The 19,476-nt window shown below is 45.8% G+C and overlaps 3 protein-coding genes and 1 long non-coding RNA gene across 7 annotated transcripts in view; 2 read left to right on the top strand and 2 right to left on the bottom strand.

Annotated features, from left to right (window-relative positions):
- Positions 1–2,595: 2,595 nt before the first annotated feature.
- On the top strand, positions 2,596–5,237 carry LOC130531830 (type-2 angiotensin II receptor-like). Its single transcript, XM_057043998.1, has 2 exons — positions 2,596–2,871; positions 3,090–5,237. The coding sequence occupies exon 2, from the start codon at positions 3,147–3,149 to the stop codon at positions 4,389–4,391; it is 1,245 nt and encodes a 414-aa protein (XP_056899978.1). The 5' UTR covers positions 2,596–2,871; positions 3,090–3,146; the 3' UTR covers positions 4,392–5,237.
- Positions 5,238–7,060: 1,823 nt separating this feature from the next.
- LOC130531832 (SH2 domain-containing protein 1A-like) lies at positions 7,061–10,308 on the top strand. 2 transcript variants are annotated; one of them, XM_057044001.1, is made up of 3 exons: positions 7,061–7,444; positions 7,686–7,785; positions 9,193–10,308. In XM_057044001.1, the coding sequence occupies exons 1-3, from the start codon at positions 7,308–7,310 to the stop codon at positions 9,361–9,363; spliced, it is 408 nt and encodes a 135-aa protein (XP_056899981.1). In that variant the 5' UTR covers positions 7,061–7,307; the 3' UTR covers positions 9,364–10,308. The 2 variants fall into 2 exon arrangements, with proteins under 2 accessions (XP_056899981.1, XP_056899982.1); XM_057044002.1 differs by having other exon boundaries at positions 7,118–7,444; positions 7,722–7,785.
- LOC130531833 (uncharacterized) lies at positions 7,779–9,277 on the bottom strand. The gene is made up of 2 exons (XR_008952212.1): positions 8,076–9,277; positions 7,779–7,983 (listed from the first exon to the last, which is right to left on the bottom strand). It is a non-coding gene; the product is annotated as an uncharacterized LOC130531833 (long non-coding RNA).
- A 476-nt stretch (positions 10,309–10,784) lies between the features above and the next one.
- The window catches only part of tenm1 (teneurin transmembrane protein 1), a 141,912-nt gene continuing 133,220 nt past the window's right edge, over positions 10,785–19,476 (bottom strand). For all 3 annotated transcript variants that reach the window (XM_057043992.1, XM_057043994.1, XM_057043993.1), the window contains exons 31-38: positions 18,784–19,077; positions 17,499–17,743; positions 16,706–16,848; positions 14,835–15,046; positions 14,454–14,755; positions 13,593–14,299; positions 12,709–12,845; positions 10,785–12,331 (exon numbers count right to left, since the gene is read on the bottom strand). In XM_057043992.1, the coding sequence (XP_056899972.1) occupies positions 11,576–12,331; positions 12,709–12,845; positions 13,593–14,299; positions 14,454–14,755; positions 14,835–15,046; positions 16,706–16,848; positions 17,499–17,743; positions 18,784–19,077 (2,796 nt within the window). In that variant the 3' untranslated portion in view covers positions 10,785–11,575. The remainder of the gene's footprint in view (positions 12,332–12,708; positions 12,846–13,592; positions 14,300–14,453; positions 14,756–14,834; positions 15,047–16,705; positions 16,849–17,498; positions 17,744–18,783; positions 19,078–19,476) is intronic.

The following is a 19,476-nucleotide window of genomic DNA, read 5'->3' as shown; positions in this document are numbered from 1 at the left end:
CTCTTCCTAGACAAGAAGTGGGAAATTTCTGAGGCAACCCGACGACCTGTAGTCATTACCCACAAACAAGATCCACATGGAACATATTGATTCAGTTGAGAAGAGCAGAAAATGCTTGGCATCTGTACAATCTCCTCCTTTCCACAATTTAGGGCCAATATTCCTCCCCCCATCCCACACAACAACATAAGCAAACACTAAGTATAGCTTCATGTCCCCCCTCTCTGGGGTCCCATACACATATGGGGCCTCCCTAACCGCCACGTCCCACACTGATGAGCTGAGAACTTCAGTTTGACTGGACTCTGTCATGTCCATCCAGAACTCTCCCAGATTTGTCCTGACCAGCAGAGAGGAAGCGGGGCTCAGCTCACGGCCATGACCTCTTACCTTTTACCCCCAGGAAACTGACTTTCCACAGAGGACCCTGAACGGTTCATGTTTTTTTTTTATATGCCTGTTATCTTCCCAGGGCCTGGCCACCGAGGGAGACCCTCGTCCTTCAAATAAACACGTCGCACATTAATCAGCATCACAACATAAACAGAATTATATAAGCAAGTTTGTAAACACCGCTTATGTTTACTTGTTCACGTCTTCCTCGTTAGATCAAATCAAGCGGTGGCAGTTCAAGCAAATCTCAATCGTGGAAGAGAAATAATTGGATGGGAGCTTGATTTAGTTTAAGTTGGGTTTTATGTTGAAGGTTTGATGCTCTCTGGTTCATCGCTTCCCTTATCTGCCCACGCAGCCGCTGCCTGTAATTAATTCCTGTGTTTAGCTCACATTCTGCTTACGCTCCCACACGTTTTCAAACTGTTAATCAGTTATTTTCCTCTCTTTTTCACCCTCCCTCCAAAAAAAATATAGTGACAGTTTGTCTCTCAGCATGAGTCAAGGTGTTTCTTCACCACTTCCCAGGAAAAATGAACAGAACAGAATGTGAGAGAGAAAACAATTGAAAAGAACCCTGACTGAGAGGTTTTCAGAACATTTCCCTCATGTGACACAACAGCACAGGCCAGCGTTTAACCCGATGCTGCAGCCTTGTTAGCATTTTGCTACCACACAGACAAAGCTAATTTGTGGATTTGGAGCACGATGTTGGCTTTATCTCACCATCTGGGCATGCTTGCGCAGGCTAAATAACAACAAGACAAAGTAGAAGTCGGGCCTGGAATTCTGTCACTAAAGTCCACACAACAGATGCTAAGTCTGCTGCCAGAGCCTTTAAATAAACAAACACATTTCCAAATACTTGGTTGCATCATGCTTGAATAATCTATTCCTCTAACATGACAGTTGCTAAAATGATTTTGAAATCTTTTAATGTTAAAAAGTAATATGGAAAAAAATTGAAAAAGCTCCGCACAAAGCTAATTCTTCTCCATTGCTGCAAGAAAAGAGAAAAGCAGAAACTGGCTGCTGTTTTTTTCTTCCCTACTCTTTCCTATCATCATATTTAGTTTGGCTGGAGTGACACGATGAATTCCATTTTGAGTTGTTGCATGTTAAGATTGAAGGGCCCCTGACTTTTTCGTGCACATGTGAACATACCTCCCCGAGGAGGTGCACGACATTCTGAGATCTCTGTTTTAAAAAGCAAAGTATGAGCCGTTCCATTTTTAGCGTCTCTGCCATCCTCCACTTCTCGCGCCTTAAAACATCATTTGCAGCCTTGGAAAGGGGCTGCTTCCTATCTGGCCTCTGTCCGTCACGCTCGTAGTTTCCCTCTGATACAATATGTTGGATCGTGGTTGCTCTGTGGAGCAGAGCCTGCACACCTGTGTGAAAACACGTGTAAGCAGCAGTATGGATGCTGTATTGATGGTGGGCGCCAGAGTGGGATTCGGAAGTGTGTATGCAGCTGTACAAGTATTGAAGTGCACACATGGGGGGGGGGCGCATGCACTCAGACCGTTGATCAAAGGAGCAGTGATGTAATCGCTCTCAGAGCTTTGTGCGCATCCCTCATTAACTTTCACCGGAGGCTTTAATGAAAAACCACTGGAGGAAATCTCTGCGTTCTCTCCTCTTTTGCCCTTCTCTATTTCACCATCGCTCCTTCTCATCTTCTTGTTCCCTCCCTGAAGTATCTGCCTGTCCTCCTCCTCATTTGTCTTCCAAACTGCCCCCCCCCCCTCCTTCTGCCTATGCCCCAGTGGCTGCCTTGACTTCCTCTGAGACAGAGTAAATATTTCCCATGGCTTATCTGACCACAGAGCAGCACCAGTATGACACAAAGCACGAGGCTGGCTTAATTAACGCTCAGTCTGTGTTGTTGGGGTCAAAGATCCCAGCAGAGACATCTTAACCACTCTGGTGTCCTTTTCAATACAACCCATTACATGACACCAGTGTGTGTGTGTGTGTGCGTGCGTACGTGTGTGTGTAGTCACATCTTGACTTGATTTTGGCCTTTTCTGTTGTAGAGGATACAATGCAAAACAGAGGGCAAGTTTCTAACCCTGCCTCACTTTCCTCTCGGCGTCTCTGCCTGCTGGCTCCACTCCAGGTACGATCCAGCCTCCTGGTAATGATGGAGGTGGGACGTGTAGGCTGCGCCCCTCTTGTGCAACCACCGAGAGGCTCGCAGGGCTATAAGACCCCGCAACCTCATCTGGTTTCTCAGAACCTCCAGTCCAGGCAGTTTTTGTCACAGTGCTCTCTCTCTCTCTCTCTCTTCCTCTCTTTCACACACACACACACACACGGAAGCATGAAGTGGACTGTGGCACACGGATGTGCTGCTTTACCTTGCAGACGGGCCACCAAGCAAATGTCAAGACAAGGACTTTAGCCAAAAGAAGCTCTGAAATTTCTGGACTCAACTGGACACCAGAAGACATTTTAAAAGAGAGAAAGTAGTTGGTAAGGATGATGCTTCAAATGATATTGCTCTATTGGCTGTAAATATTTTTTAAACTAAGGTTATTATAAACATCTTTGTTTCATATTTCAACTTCAAGTGTGATGTCATGCCCCGCGGCGGTGATTCGTCACCAACCGCTCCAGCCAGCAGTTGAAATAAAAACAGCTTTTCTCACTTTAAAGTGTTTCCACTTCTCTCTGTCTTCTTTTACTTCCAGGCGACCTTGAAAACATTTTTTTTATATAAGGAAGCCAAAGTGCACCGAGGTCCAATAATGGCGTTTTCAGACGCGCCGTCCTTTTTCAACTTCACCCCTTCCCCGGCCGAGGTGGACGTGAACAGTTCTGCGGCCCCGCCCGCTCTTCCCTGCTCTGACTGGCCACCTCTCTCCATGACCACAGCCATCCCTGCCATCTTCAGCGTTGTCTCCGTCCTGGGCACCGTGGCCAACACCCTGGCAGTGTGCGTCCTGGGCCAGGCCAGTGCTTCAAGGACGACCGTGGCGAACACGTTTATGCTGAACCTGTGTGTGTCTGACCTGCTCTTCCTGCTGTCGCTCCCGTTCTGGGCGGTCTACTACGCCCTGGGCTACAGCTGGCCCTTTGGCCGCATCACCTGCAAACTCTGTGACGCTCTCCTGAACTTCAACCTCTACGCGTCCATCTTCTTTATCACATGCATGAGCGTAGATCGCTACCTGGCCATCGTGCATCCTCTCCGCTTCCAGAATTCCCGGAACCCCAGACGTGCTCGCTTGGTGTGCGTCCTGGTGTGGTTGCTGGCGTGTGCGTGCTCCTCCCCCAGCTTGTATCTTAGAGACACTCACCACATTAAGGAGCTTGCCGTGGAGGCCTGTGCTATCATATATCCTAACCATGCCTGGTATATCACCCTGGTCCTGATGAAGATTATCTTGGCCTTCCTGGTGCCACTTATCATCATCTCATGCTGCTACTGTGCCATCGGCAGACACTTGATGGCTGATAGAGGGCTGGAAACGACCCAGAACCAGAGGCACCCTCACAAGAAGGCTCCCTATAAATCTTTGGGGAGTAAAGCGGCGCGACCGTCAGCCGTGCATGTTAGTCACAGAGCCAGCTCGAGCAAAAGCCTGGAAGGTCGGAGGCTGGAGAGGGTGCTGTGGACCGTCACCACTGTCGTCGTGGCTTTCTTCCTTTGCTGGTTCCCGTTCCACTGTATGACCTTCTTGGACTTGCTGAGGAGTGAAGGCTGGCTGGACAGCTGCTGGGTTACCTGGACCATCAGGAACCTGACCCCCCTAACTCTCTCCCTGGGCTTCACCAACTCGGCCATCAACCCCGTGCTCTATTGCTTTGTGGGAAACCATTTCCGGGGTCGTCTTGGAGGCCTCTGCAAGAGCTTTTGTGCTTGCCTGAAGGCCCCTGGAGAAGATCACAGCCAGAAGAGGGGTTCCTTCAGCACCAGGCTGAGCTCTTTCTCTCAGAAACTGAGTGACCTGAAAGACCTGGCAATCATGGAGTCCCCTGCTCATGCTTAGCTCGATCTCTGACGTCCCTCTCGCTCCACTGGCCCCAAATCACCATGTGACGAGTAACTCCTCAGCTACTTACTGCCCCTTCAACAAAGATGGAACATAAACCCCTGGACTTAAATCCGGCAGACAGACACGGGCGCAGATCTAGGTTGAACTAGAGTGTAGCTGCATGGAAACATTGAGTTGACTGACTATTGGGTCTTTCTGTTCACTTCAGTGGTAACTGTGGAGCTTCAAAAAAGCAGTTTCCTGAAAACAAAAACTCACTTGTTTATTCTCCATTAAGGTGCTGAAGAGGTGGGACAGGTTTCAACTCTTTTGGAGTCTAGACTTACCCCAAGTTCTAACCAAATCCATTAGAAATGCAATAAACAGAGGACACTTCCTCAAATGTACGATAAGGACGGAGCAAATTAGACGTCTCAAGAGTGCTCGCTCATGCACGTCTTTTGCTTCCATTGCGGCCCTCTGATCACGCAAGAATCCTGCCCTCAATCATGGCCTTGGATGTTTTGAGGACTCTTGAAGCAACCATCAGCATAGCGGATGAGAAGATTATAATCAAAAGTTTTGGGGGAATTTTTCCTTTAAGAGGTGGATATTAATCAATGAGTTTGTTTTAAAGTACCTAATGTTGTGTCAGCTATATTCTGTAGAAAAAACCAACAAAATACTCTTAACCCTTCTCCATTTCAAAGATAAATGAATATATGTAACGATGCCACTTCTGCAGTTTTTTTTCACATTGTGTTCATTGTAATAAGTGTGTATTAATCTCCAGAAAAATGGAATTTCCCTGCAGTTCTCTGACATCATAAAGAAATAAAGAGCACATGGTTTTCTGTAAAACCCAGTTTCACTGTTCAATACAGTCACAGATTACCCCTGGTTAGCATCAATGTTGGTAATTGGCTGCTGGTTTCTCATCAGATTCTACATCTACAGCAGTTTTGTCAAACTGGTTCAGTTTCCAGTCCTTACTGTTAGCGTCCCCCGTGGCAAAAAGGCATTTTTGTCCTGACAGATAGAGCTGCTTCCCTCTTTCTCCCATTGCAGAATACCTCCCATATCAGTTCCAGATATGGTTATCTTTTATTAATGTCCTTATAATGCATTCCAGTCCAGCTAGATGGGTTGGTCGATTGAGCCGGCAGTCAGTGATGTACCTCTGTATGCTATTTGTGTCCAGTATGGATCCACTGCATTCTGTATTGACCTCGGGCGGCTTGTCTGTGGAATCAGAGCCGGCAAAGAATCCTACAGGAGCCTGCACTTTAGTTTATACAGGAAGTTTTTCTATTTTTCCTTATTCAACTTTCCTAGTCAAGTTTTTCAGAAGGATGAAAAACACTGGCACGGAACGAGGCTTGTTTTTCCAAGCTTGCTCATACAAGTCATTCGTTTTCTGGCCACTTGGTGACGCTAAAGAGCCACATGACCGCTGTATGAAGAAGCAGAACAGACGGAACTAATTCAGGCTGATGGCTCTATCTATCTATCTATCTATCTATCTATCTATCTATCTATCTATCTATCTATCTATCTATCTATCTATCTATCTATCTATCTATCTGTCTGTCTGTCTGTCTGTCTGTCTGTCTGTCTGTCTGTCTGTCTGTCTGTCTGTCTGTCTGTCTGTCTGTCTGTCTGTCTGGCTGGCTGGCTGGCTGGCTGCCTGCCTGCCTGCCTGTCTGTCTGCCTGCCTGCCTAACTGCCTGCCTGCCTGCCTGCCTGCCTGTTTGTCTGGCTGGCTGTCTGCCTGCCTGCCTGCCTGCCTGTCTGGCTGGCTGGCTGGCTGGCTGGCTGGCTGGCTGGCTGGCTGGCTGCCTAACTGCCTGCCTGCCTGCCTGCCTGTCTGTCTGTCTGCCTGCCTGCCTAACTGCCTGCCTGTCTGCCTGCCTGCCTGCCTGCCTGCCTGCCTTCCTTCCTGTCTGTTTGTCTGCCTGTCTGCCTGTCTGTCTGTCTAAGGTCATCATGTGCTGACAGAGCTCCTGCTGTGGCACATTTGTTTCATGAAAACACATTTTAATGCAAATCAAACTGCTGGAGAGGCTTCAGTCAGTCTTTTTTCCAGTCTGTCTATATTATAATCCAGTTTATGGTGCATTGGAGCTCTGTCATATTTCTAAAAGATCTAATACACATTTACTGACTTTTATATTTTAACTACTGAAACCGGATTACTAAGATTTAATTTGGCAACCTGCACTTTTAATAGAACATATTGTTCATGTATTTTCTAAGCATAAATAATTAAGTGTCTGTTAAATATTTGCACACCATCATTCATCTAATGTTAGCTACATGTGGAAGATTTGTGCTTTTTCTGAACCAGGCTGTTATTTTTAATGGTACACTGTGGGCTTTATTTAATTTCTTTTACTTACTTTCTTTTCTGGTGACAATAAACTTAAATCAAAATTCATGGAAAGTGTGGTGGTGAAAGCCCTAAAGTAAGCAAATTTCTGTTAATAAGAAACAAGGCCAGTCCTCCTGATAATTGAGATAGAAACACTTTCAAACGCTGCGTAAGCGGAATTTACATTTTCTTATTTGAAAAAATGGGGATTGCTTTTTATGTACTTTCTATAAAATTCAATTTTCTTGTGCTTTCTATTGTTGTGGAAATATTCAGTTAGAATCTTTGAAGTTATTTCCTGTTGGAAAAAAAAAAGATCATTTCCTGAACCTTATGCAAAACAAACATTTTTGCAGGCGTGAGTATGTGTCCGCGTGCGTCAGCAGCCATGAGGTTCGAAGGTGGAGAGAGATGTTGCCAGACTACAGCAAGTGAGAGAAGCTGGAGAGCTGGCTGGTGAAACCTCAGGAGCCATCATCCGTGTCCCCTGACAGTGAGGACAAATCTCAGAGTAGAACTCTGAACGTGAGGACAAGAGTTGTCAACTCTGGAGAGGAACGATGGAAAACCTGCCTGTCTACCATGGACCCATAGGCAAAGAAGAGGGAGAGCGACGGTTGGGCCAGGACGGCAGGGACGGCTGCTACCTGGTCCGCAACAGTGACTCGGTGCCGGGCGTCTACTGTCTGTGTGTGCTGTAAGTCTGAACCCAAAGTGACACTTTTCCAGTTCCAAAGTGACACTTCTTTAGTTATTTACAATTTTTCTTTGCTTTCCCGGATGCATGTCGGCTGCTGAATTATAAAGACGTGGCAGTGCCACGGGGTCAAACTCCTCCATCTATACGTGTCAACAACAGTAATGCTACTTGTTCTAATGAGAAACAGAATGTTCTGCTTTTCTCCTAACCCTGCAGCTATTGATGCTTTCATGTGTAGGATGGCTGAGTCGAAGCTATGTCGCTTTGTGTGCAGGTGCCATGGATACGTCTACACCTACAGACTGTACCAAGATCACGGTGGCTCATGGGCTGCAGACGTGAGACATTTTATTGTATTTTCTTTATTCACTGTTCCCGCATCGACCTTTAGAAAGAAGCACATTTTTTGCTCTGGCTGCTGTTTCGTTCTGTTTTTGTTGCGATGCCAGCCAAATTTAGCAATCAATAGACAGTAAATATTTAGCTCTGACATGAAGTTCTCAGAAGTTTCAGTTCTGTTTTTTTTTTTAACCTTCCTTTTGGTTCTTTTAATGTTTATCAGATTAATTGAAGATGCCAAAGTTAAACTGCACAAAAGTTATACATCCAAGTTATACAGAGTCATCACCCACAGAAGCTGCCCAAGCAAAGCCTTCTGACAACCATAGAGGCCTGGATTAAACCTAGGCCAGCATGCTAAATGATGTAGAATGTAATAACTACTGGGTTTCTGCACATTAAAGGATGTCAGAGCACAGGCCCTCAGTCAAATGTGATGTGTTCGGAGAAACGGGCTGTCCAAAGACAGGAAAACTAGAATTGTGTTTGACAGCAGGTCTGATGGGAGAGGTGATGTAATTGAACACTGAGGACTGGCAAATGTCCAGAGATGTGAACACACAGAGACATCTGAAGACCGTGTCTCCCACTGACAGCCGAGCGGGAGGCTGTTGTCAGCACACATTTTTACCATCTCTTATATCCGCGTGGTATCCGATATTCATCGTGAGCTCAGCGGTGTGCTTTCCATTGGTCGCCAGTTATTCTCAATCATTTTAATGCTCAATCCTGAGATGATGCTGAGGGAGGGGGAAAAAAGTGTGCATTGCTGCAGGGCTCTCTGGCTTTTAATGAATCGTTTTTATAATATAATCCAGAATAAAATATTACCAATTTCTTACTCTATGATTGATCACATGACATGTAAACAAATTGATTCCTTTAAAGTGGTCTTATTGGATAAAACACGAATCCTTTAAAAGTTTAATGTTTCTCATTGTAGGATGATAAATGTTGATCCAACTGCCGTACAGGCAAAGTGGACGGAAATGAGAATTAATGCCAAACACATTGATAGATCCTGGATAAGGTTTGAATCCAGCGAACCCCCCCCTAAAAAAAAAAATAATTCTGAAAAAGACAAATAAAAACGAAGTTGCAGAGGCCTGATTCCTTTCCAGAATAATCTGTGATTTTAGTTTGACAAAGAGACGAGTGATGCTGAGTTTGGCCTTTAAATCCCACCATAAAAATCCTCCTTCTATGGCAGGTACAGATTATGTTTCTCTTAAATCCTCTGATTTGTTATTGTGCTGCTCAGCTCTTACAGATCTGCATAAATCAGCATCCTGTTTCCACGGCAAAAGTTGGGGGTTAGGGTTAGGACTCATTCTAGAAGGGAGCATGTTAGATGTCGACGTGGACATGAAGAAACTGAATTGTCCTTCTCTTTCCTCATCTTACAGACTACTCCCGGCGTGCCGAAACGGTCGTTCCGTCACATCAGGAACTTGATAGCAGCGTTCCAGAAGCCTGGACAAGGAATTGTCATGCCTCTGCTCTACCCGGTCACTGCTCAGATACGCGCGAGGACACAGATGAAGACACAGATGTCCAGTAACAGCCTGAACAGATAAAACAGACTGAAAGAAAGAGTGGCGAGCCGTAAGGAACATGCCCGACCTCATAAATACTATGTTGTTGCAAAATGGCTGCCGTTATAGTTTGCATGTAGCATTTGAACAAAGTGTAATTTTCCTCCAATTGCTCAGCGACAAAACCTGCAGATCCTTCAGCCCCTGGCAGTTTTGTCTGCGCTCAGAGTCCATCCAGTGTTTGCTTTCTCTCTGCGACGGAGAAAGTGTTGACTCTTTACGCTCAGAGATGTGAGGTGAAATATTCAAGTGCCGAAACATTAATATCCATTACTGCATCCATCTGTTGACAACAAATATTGTTCTCTGCTTCCTTAATGCAATTTCTGTTGCGTGAATAGCAAAGTAAAATAAATGATATTGGTGAAATCAGACCTCCTTAAATGAGGTCACAAGCACACAGTAGCTTACAACCGGAACCTTCGTCTGAGGGAAAATCCCCAAAAATTCAATTTGACATATTGAAGTGCTGATTTCCATAGAGAAAATGCTGATGGCTCGGAGGAGGGGGCGAATATCTGTCATTCACCTGATTGACATTACCGGCGTCTGATGGAAAAAAAATGAACCGAGAAAGAGAGAGAGAGAGAGAGAGGGAGCATTCATTCATGCAACACAATCATTTGGTGCAGCAGTCTCCTAGCAACCATACCCTCCATCTTTATACCGCTGAGATGAGGTTGGACAGTATCTTGCGGAGCATATGGTTTAGAAGAGAAGGTACATGGCTGCCGATCAACAGACCGTTAGTTAGGAACGTATATCACCTGCCTGCTACTGGAACATATGGACTGTGTGGCTCTATCATCTCCAGCCTGGGAGTGAGACACAAACAATTAATGGTGGGCAGATGGTGGAGTGATGTGGGAGGATGAGGGGGAGCTGCTGGGCTCAGCTGTGGTGAGATTAAAAAAACAAAAAAAACAACCCAACAGTCTTCGTTATTTTTCTTTTTAATTTTTTTGGGGGGGAGGAGAGACGCAAACTTGGAAGTGGTTCAAAACGTGTTCTGATTGGCATTTCTTAATGAGACGAGACAAGCAGCAGAGACGAGCACAGCCAAGTCCAGGTCCTGCCCCTTTAGCTCTCGCCACCCACTCACTGAGCTTCAGCTGTCACACCTCTTTTTACCCCTTCCTCTGTGGTTTCTAGCTTCCCCGCACTCTCTTCCTTCCTCCTCCTCCCCATGTCTTCTAACAGACGCGGGCTCCTCGTGCATATCTCAGCTTGAGCCATAATGATGGGTGATAATGACAGCACAGACCCGCGAGTCGCAGAACACCACGCCATGAGAACAAAGAGTACTCAGCAAATGTGGCAGGAAGGGTGCAGAGAGGACTTTGGCGAGGCAGAGAAAGAGCGCAAGATGATACCCAATGCCAATTAAATCCCAGGGAGCAATCTGGTTATTCACACATAATTACTTTAATCAGCATTGTAACCCAATAAAGTCAGATTTTTCATCCAGAATATTTACTATATCCATGTATAATTCTTTGCAAAAAGAAATTGTAACTGTTTCCTATTGATTAACAATACTGACACTTAATTATGAACAACAGAAGTTCCAGTTGAGCACTTTTTTTTCAGTGTGAAAGCACTGGCTATGTACATTCTTGATTTTAGTATACACACGCATACAAACTACTTGTTGATCACACCAGAGGTGGAAAACCAGGGGAGGCTTCCTTCCATAAAGGGGAGTGTCAGAGTAGACAAGGCCTCTCCTACACAATATGTAAACCATAGAATATCCGAGGTAAACCATGAAGGAACGCAAACACCGTCTCCTGATTGGAGTCATGGAGAATTTTCACTGCAGTCAAGAAGCCGTAATCTCAACAGTTCGGTGAACCCAAGTCCCGTTGCGATGAGAAACGATGTGATGATGGGTGGAGTCCATCGGGTCGGTCAGTCCGTCGGTCTGGATACAAAAAGCGAAAGCCACAGCCAAACCACACACTGCTTGTGCCACTGTTAGAAATTGGAGAAACCGGACGATAATAATAAAATACCATCATTTTGTCACATTTAAAGGCATTTGGAAATATTTTCCTCCAAGCTCTCTTGTTCTTCGTCAGTCTTTGTCTTCTCTTACTCTTTTTTTCCCGATACAGTAGAAACAGTAGAACAAATCAGAGTAGAGTAGAAACAGGCAGTCTTTGGTGGGGTGGGGGGCTGCCCAGTGTCTCTGTTACCTGCCCCCCACCTCGCTAAGTGTCATAAAGTGAATGTTGGCGGGGCTGTCACACAGCTCTGGCTGCTTCTCTATAGGCAGGGAGTAGTAGCCGTCGTAACCCTGAACAAGTCCTTCGGACAGCAGCTGCTGCTTCTCCGCCTCGCTCCACGCCCTGCTCCCCACATCTCCTAACTCCACCCTCTTTCTCTCCTTCTGCCACGCCCCCTCCACTGCTCTTTTCCTCGCCTCTTCCCTCACACGCGCCCTCTCCTCCTCCTCGTTCCCACCGTAGCGCACACACAAGCACAGCGCCCCCTGCTGCAAAGTGATATCTGCGAATCGTCGAGTCCTTCCGTTCACCACGGCGCTCATCTGAGACACGCTCACATTCACCCCGCCCTCCAGAACTCGCCCGCCGACCCCTAAGCCCAGGGCAAGGTCTTCCTCAATTGGTCGGGACTGGAGGAAGTGATGCGTGTCACATCCGTGCACAGTGAAGCTCAGGCCGCTCAGGTGGAGAGCACCATTTAAAACGGCTGCCACACGACGGCTGTCCTCGCTGGCCACGCCAATCACCTCAGCGCTGATACGACCATGGGAGACAGCAAACCGGATGCTAGGGCCAAGGAGAGACGGTCGAGAGCCAAAAGGTGGAGGCCGCGGCGGTCTGTGGTTGGTTGACCCTACGGGCTGGGAGACCAGAGGTAACCTCTCCAGAGAGATGAAGCTTCTTAATTGCCTCCGCAGCTCACACTGGATCCCCAAAACCACCTGAGGATGAGGAAAAGTAAAGAGGATTTACTAGGGGTCTCGATTCCACCTTGTCAGCAGCAAAAAGCAGTAAGATCCAGCAACCGTCTCAGTCTGTGATCGTCCGTTTGGTGCGCACGCATGTCACGTAGCAGCTTTGAAAGCAAAGCAAAACCGAGCCTGCAGCCACAGCTGCTATTACGTCCAGCCCGTTACTGACACGACTCTCCAGTTTTACTATGATGACATTATCATTTCTATAGTTTTTGGCCAAAATTAAAAAGAGCTAATGGTTGACTTTCAAGGTAATTACAGTCATGTCCTACAGCGGCCTGTCTGCTGATTAAATGCATTTAATTACAAAGTGGTGTTATTAAAAAAGGAAAAAAAATCCTCACCTTGCTGGAGTCCCAGTTCTGTGTCTGAGTCTTCATTAGTTCATATGTTTGTTCCAGTCTCCCCACTTCAGGCTTTGAGAAGCCAGGGACAACGTTATGAAGCTGGAAGCCAAACAGCTGCAACCAGCTTCCAATATCTGCACACACATCGAGAAAAACTCAGCGTACAGGAAGAATGTGTGAATATAATGTGTATATGTGAAACAAACAAAGAATCATAAAGCCAGGAAAACAACACTGTGTACAGGAAATCACACAATATGAGCAAAATATGTGGCCGGAATGGCACGACTACTGTTTTCCTGACAAACAGACTCTGTCTGCAATAAACCATCCTGCTGCAGAAGAACGTGACAAGCCAAATGAATGTTCCATTAGGCAGAAGGACATATGCCTCCTGTTGCCACTGTGTTCATTCTCCTTCTCTTTTCCATCTCGTTCCCTTTCTTGACCTTTTGTTTCGCTTCTCAGGGGAACAATATGTTCTTGACAGAGAGAAGGAACAAACCATAACAGTCACTGTTAAAAAAAAAAAACAAAAAAACCTGCTGATCAGAGCTATAGCTGTCCTTTCTGTAGCGGGTACACTCTGTCTGTCACATCTTCGCTCTCTGCTACACGCCTCACCTGCGGTTAGCTTTAAGGCTGATTCATTCTTTTGTTATGGCAGCTGCTACCTTTGTAGGAAACTGTAACTGGATGTGCTGTGGTGTTAAACACCCGTATCTATGTGGAGGCTGTAATGAGGTGTTTCCTGCTGTAGGAGCTCTGATTGTAGCTCAACTAGAATAGCATAGCTAACTTAAACATACACAAGTAGTTTGGCTAATATTCTGTGATTTCTCTGTAACAGCACATTAATGCTGTAATCCCGATAAGTTCACCTGTGGTAAATTGCGTCACTTCCTCGATTCTCCCAGATGGGCAGTTATTTTTGAAGGCGTACATGTTAAATGGCCTGGGCTCCTTGCTCAGCTCCCCCCACAGTTCATGATTTGGCGAAGTCCATCGACCCGCCAATGTATCGTAATCACGCCTCCCGAGATGGACCAGCCGTGTGCTGGGATCGTACAAGCCGCCATGGAAGCCGATGACAAGCTGGAAATCAGGGTTGGTGTCCTGGTAGACCTCTCCATAAGGGGTGTAGAAGATTTCTTTAACTAGTCGCCCCTTGCTGGAGAAGACCGCCCTTGGACTCCCAACACTATCACAAGCGACGTAGTATTCCTCGCCACTGCTCAGCTCCATGGCGATGAGCTGGCCTTGCAGGTCGTAATACAGCGAGGTGATCAGATTGCTGCTGTGATTATACAAGTGGCTGACCCTGGTGGGCTGGGACAGATCGGCATAGAAGAACTGCAGCTGCTCGCCCTGGCTGCTCTTGGTGGCTACTCGCCGTCCCAGTCCGTCATAACGATACCACACGGTGTGCTTGGTCATTTTGTTATACATGCGGGTCAGCAGGCCGTTGGAGTTATATTCAAACAGGTCATTGGCTCGCTGGCGCAGGAAACCGTCCTCGTCCACGACGTACTGGAACTCGCCGAGGTGTGTGATGCGGTCTCTCTGATCGTAGCGCAGCGGTGTGAGCCTGGAATCAAACCAAACATGCAGTTGCAGCTCTGTCATCCATGTCAAAGGTTGGTGTGTCAACTCACGGTAGCAGTGTTTCAAGCTAGGTTTATCATGTTTACCATGTTTAATATAATCAGGTTTGGCAAATATACACAATACCGCTGGCCTACCTTGCACTGGTCCCAAGACTGAGCAGGTTAATGTTCCCGTTAGGGTCGTAGCTGTAACGCCACTGAAGTCGCTCATTCACCGACACGCTCAGGAGCTGGCTGTCTGCGTCGTACTCATAGGTGTAGCGTGTCACATTGCTGTCTACGCCCACCCTGATATCACAGGTGGTTGTGCGCCCGGCGTTATCGTACTGGACGGTCATCCAAAAGGCAATGGACTTGAGGATTTCGTACTGGACCTCCACCACCTGGCCGTAGGAATTGAACACCTTTGTGTGCTTCATCAGATGTGTGGTGATCACCTAGAAATCCATCAGAACATGATAAACCAGTCAGGTAACAATCTCACCAACCAACCACTGACCCGATCATGTGACCTACCTGGTTCAGGTCGTAAAAGATGACGCTGAACTTGCCGAACTGCTCGACTCGCCCTGACACATCGACGTATCGATACAGATCAATCGGGAGGGGGGTCTCATTGATGACCGCCTGCATGCTTGTCACTCGGAAGTTGTTGTAGCTGTAGTCAAACCTGGCATTGACCAAACCTTCTTCGCTGAAGCGGAAAATCTGCCGGCTGGTCAGCGGACCTGGGCCCGGAACACAAGCGTTTCCCGTAAAAAGCATGCAAACGGTGTTTGTGTGTGCGCTTGTGTGTGAACGTGTGTTTGTGTGTGCGTCCGTGTATGCGTGTGAGAGGAGTGTGAACAGGATGTCACAAATCTAGGTGCATTTTGACAAACAGCCTTCACACCTGGGCGATGCGTCCTCTGCACAAGCCTGCGTAATTACATCATATCAAAGACTCAGTTCAACACCATTAGCACAGACAGGCACATTTGTGAGTCACTCAATCTCAACTGTCCCCGCACCTCTATGGCATTTCCTCTGGTGACCTTTAATATGGAGGGATAATGAAATCTAAAGACAATAACCATGATGAGCCAATGGGCTCCTTAATGTCAGAACATCAACTTTAACAACAGGATTCATCACCTCTGTAGCACCTACTACAACCTCTCTTTGGGGGGAAAAAAGAGAATGCTAATGAAAATACTATTATGTTGCTATCTGATTGCAGTTAAAATGACTTAATGCCAAGCATCGGAGGCTTTGAGCATTTGGATGAGCATTACATCTATTTTTATTTTCTATGGAATGTTGATTCTAAATCTGCGCTAATGGGAAAATGGTAGAAGTGCTGAGCGAGATATGGAAGGTTTTCCGTGGCCCCAGGGAACTCTCAGTCTGTTCGTCTCGCTTCCCTCAGTCTTTTCCCGAAGCTGTCATCTTCCCCTCTCCCTTTCTTTCCCCTTCCTCTCATACACCTGTCCATATCCGCAACCCTCTCTCTCCGTCTCAACTTGGTTTAATCCCAAGAGACAATTATCACTACCTTTCCTCTCTCATAGACACCATTTTGTTTTACATTTTGTTCTGCTATGATGAGATCAGTCAAGCGCACGCACGCACGTTCACAAACACACACAGATGATTACAGACATCAAATAACAAAGTTACTAGCAGGGATGAGAACTCTGCCATTGCAGGACTCAGTAACTTCAGAGAGTTGGTCCAGAGACAGATTAGTAGACTCTGAAAGTATCTGTCACCAAAGCTAAAGGAGCACTGCAGTTTTCTGGCTTTTGTATTTGAAGTAAAACCAAAAGTGAAACAATTACTATAGTCATAGGTGGGGTTTAGATTCGTGGTCTTGGTTTAGGTTTTGATAAGATCGAAAGCAAGGTGTCAAACGTACTCCACTATGGTTATCTTTTGCAGCGTTGCCTGTGCTGTTGGTGAACCTTTATTACGTTATTATACAACCCCCTTCTTGACTCTGCACTGATGTTTTCTGATGAAGGGCATCAAATACAATCATCAGCCTGGCTGTTGAGGTTTTTGGAGTCATAACACCACTCAGAGCCGAGGAGGTCGTCTCACTGTTTCAGTTGCGGTAGACCACAGCCTCCAGAACACGACCTGTTCTTCGTTCAACTTTTATCCGAGATGAAACGGCAGCACAACCCAGTGAAATCTGTGTGCAGTGAGTGATGCTGTCGATAAAGCTGCATGATTGGGCAGTGACATCACTGCAGAGCAGCTTTTAGCTACACTGATCGAGTCGTTGGATGTTTTGATTTGAAAAATAACAAATGCAAAGGTCCACTGCTGCACATCGCACATCGACATAGAGAATTAGTAAGTTACTATCCATACAATGTTTTTATCACTGTTTTTAAACACACCTGTTTGTCTGTATCGTATGGAGCTAATGAACCCGCTGTGGGTGAGGTGAATGGTCTTCACAGTGCCGGAGGCATCATCGTAAGTGAAGGTCACCAGGGTGGAGTCATAAACCACCTCTGAAAGCCGCGCCGCAGGGGTGTACCTAAAGAGAGGAATAAATGATATGCAGACATGTTTTTAGAATAACAAACTGTTTAATAAAGTCTGGCTGTGGCGCATATGGCAGAAAAACTGCTGTTTAAATAATACAGCAAGACATTAGAATATGTAAACACACTATATCTCATTAATAATAGAATGCTCCCTCTTGCCATTAAGGGGGAAGTTGCATCATCTTTCAACAGTTCATCACACACAGTGCAGCTGCTGTGGGAGTGATGGCCTTTCAAATCAGGAAACGGGGCCGTTTGATATGCTGTAGCATCTCGATCAAGCCAGGGAGGATCAAAACTGTTAAATGCCAGACCACTGCTTGGACCAAACCAGCTTTCATCAAAATCAAACCTGTAGCGTCTGACACAGTAATGAACGTTTGACCTTCAATCTATCTCCTTATTAGTCCAAACAGAGTCATTTGCAAGGGTAGCCGGTTGTATGTGAAGTACACCCTGCAACAGTGAGACATAAAGCTTTTATGAGGCTTTTATAGCTCTGAATCAGCCTTGAATTATGGCCCCTACATTTAACCGATTGCTCTTGTGTTTTCTATGCCTGAATGTGGTGCCAAGGCATAAAACAACACAGCCCGATTTCATCCAAATCAAACAAGTCACGTCCTGATCTGAGTCGTACCTGTAAATGACGCTGCGTCCTGTTCCCAGGTACTGTGTCTTCAACAGCCGCCCATCCAGGGTGAAGTCCTGCACGAAGGACGCCTGGCTGGCAGGAGGAGTGTGTATGTTTCTGTAGTAACCAATGGACAGCAGCGACTGTAGGGTGTGCTTCGCCATGCTGGGCAGCGCCACGGCAACCAGACGGTCTGTTTGGTCGTATTCAAAGATGTAGCGCCGTTTGCTGTGCAGCAGGAGCATAATGGACTGCAGGAGAAGAGAAAGGTGCACAGCACGTGCACAAGATTCTGTTTTGAAATCCATTTAGTTGGAATGACTTTTTCCCCTGCTTCCTTTTCGTGAAAACTCTCTCTCCAAATCAACCTCAGTTTTAGCTTAAACACCAGTGCGCACATATATTTTTAAACAAATTAAAGAAGAGAATTACTTTAATTCTGTTTACTGTTTAATTTGTCTTTTTCAGTGTCCTGCAGCTCTTCCAACACGTTTAAGGGCTGTAAAATAATGAAAATACTTTTCTGTTAAACTCAAAGGTAGAATTAATATTACATGAAGGTCTTATTAATTACCAGATGGTTCTGTAATATAAGCTCATTTACGCTCTAATTCTGTAGAAGGCCAAAAGCGGACATTGAATATATTTCAGCCTGACTATCATTCTATTAGATTTTTTAATTTAGTCCCAAGGCTGGTTATTAAAGCTTCTGGTAAAGTTCATCTTTGTCACATATAAAAAAAGTCTCTTTTGCATGTTCTACATATTATTACCGGTATACATTTTTATGGCATATATTGCTAAAACTGCAGATGCAAAACAAGTGTTTGCTGTAAGTATATTTCTTTATCCCATTGTTTGAATGTGAATGTCTTGTCTGTTGTTCAGACCTATGTGTGTTGTGAAGCACTGCAGCTTAAAGTGAAAGATAAATGTGGAATAATAGTCTGTACAAAGTACCCCCTCAGACAGACGTATTATTCTTTCTGAAAAAGGTTTTCATGGTTAAATGATGTGAAAGTAGCTCAGTGTCTGGCTCAAAGGCAAGAAAAATGGGGAGGTATTGTTACTGAGGTTTGTTTTCAGCTTGTTATTATTATCTTTTAGAATTCTCCCATTCTTTTCAACCTTGCTTTAGTTTGGGTTTTACATGGCTGCGACAGCTGTGAGGCCGGACATATAGGAAGAGTGAATGGATCAGGTTCCAGCTAACAAACGAGTGTGTGGGTGAAGCCACAGAGCGAATGTAAGCCTGACGCAGAGAGGCGCTATCGGACAAGTGTGTCCTTACTCTGTCTGCATACGTGTAGCTCCAGATCTTGCCGTTGACCCAGGCTCGCGACACCACCTTGTCGTTTTCGTACTCCAGCCGTTCGGACCACTCCCCGCGGTTAATGGCCGCCAACAGGCCTCCACCAGAGTAGCTAATGTTGACCTCGGTGTACTTGCTGCTGGGGGACCAGACCACGGGCCGGCCCAGCGAATCGTACTGGATGTGAAGGGTGAACTTGCGGTGGTCGTCGTAGATTTTCCCGACCTTGGTGCTTTGATCGAAGTCTATGGACAGCAGGTTCCTGTTATGTGCCTGGAAGTATAATCAGTAAAAAGTAAATTAAAACTTTATAATTCTATTGCTTTATAATCACATCTGAACAAGGCGCTCACGTAGAAATGAAATAACAATTCTCCACACAGATTTAATTTGACTGTGGAAATTAATTGTGAGGTTTGGAGTAAACTGGACCTGCATAATAACAATAAATTGCTATGGAAGGTGCGGAGAAAAACTCCGTCCTGGCTATTTCTAATATTTAGCACACATCAGATTAAATGTTCCTCTTTATGTTTGAGGGAATACTTTGCTGGTGTCGTGCACTTGCTGAACCCAGGAAGAGGAGCTTAAGCTGGTGTGTGGTTCATGGAAAGTACAAGAACCCAGTGCACCCCATCGCATAGTGTCGCAGTGTCACATTGTCCACGCTCT

The sequence above is a fragment of the Takifugu flavidus genome, chromosome 9, assembly GCF_003711565.1.
Source record: "Takifugu flavidus isolate HTHZ2018 chromosome 9, ASM371156v2, whole genome shotgun sequence".
NCBI lineage: Eukaryota > Metazoa > Chordata > Actinopteri > Tetraodontiformes > Tetraodontidae > Takifugu > Takifugu flavidus.
Note: the sequence above shows the minus strand (reverse complement) of the source record. Positions and strands in the feature narration are given on the sequence as shown.

Bases quoted from the DNA above. Each gene is read 5' to 3' on its own strand.
- LOC130531832 (XM_057044001.1), top strand. From the start codon at position 7,308: ATGGAAAACCTGCCTGTCTACCATGGACCCATAGGCAAAGAAGAGGGA. The intron at 7,445-7,685 runs GTAAGTCTGAAC...TTTCATGTGTAG, and splicing joins GTCTACTGTCTGTGTGTGCT to GATGGCTGAGTCGAAGCTAT. The intron at 7,786-9,192 runs GTGAGACATTTT...CTCATCTTACAG, and splicing joins GTGGCTCATGGGCTGCAGAC to ACTACTCCCGGCGTGCCGAA.
- LOC130531830 (XM_057043998.1), top strand. From the start codon at position 3,147: ATGGCGTTTTCAGACGCGCCGTCCTTTTTCAACTTCACCCCTTCCCCG.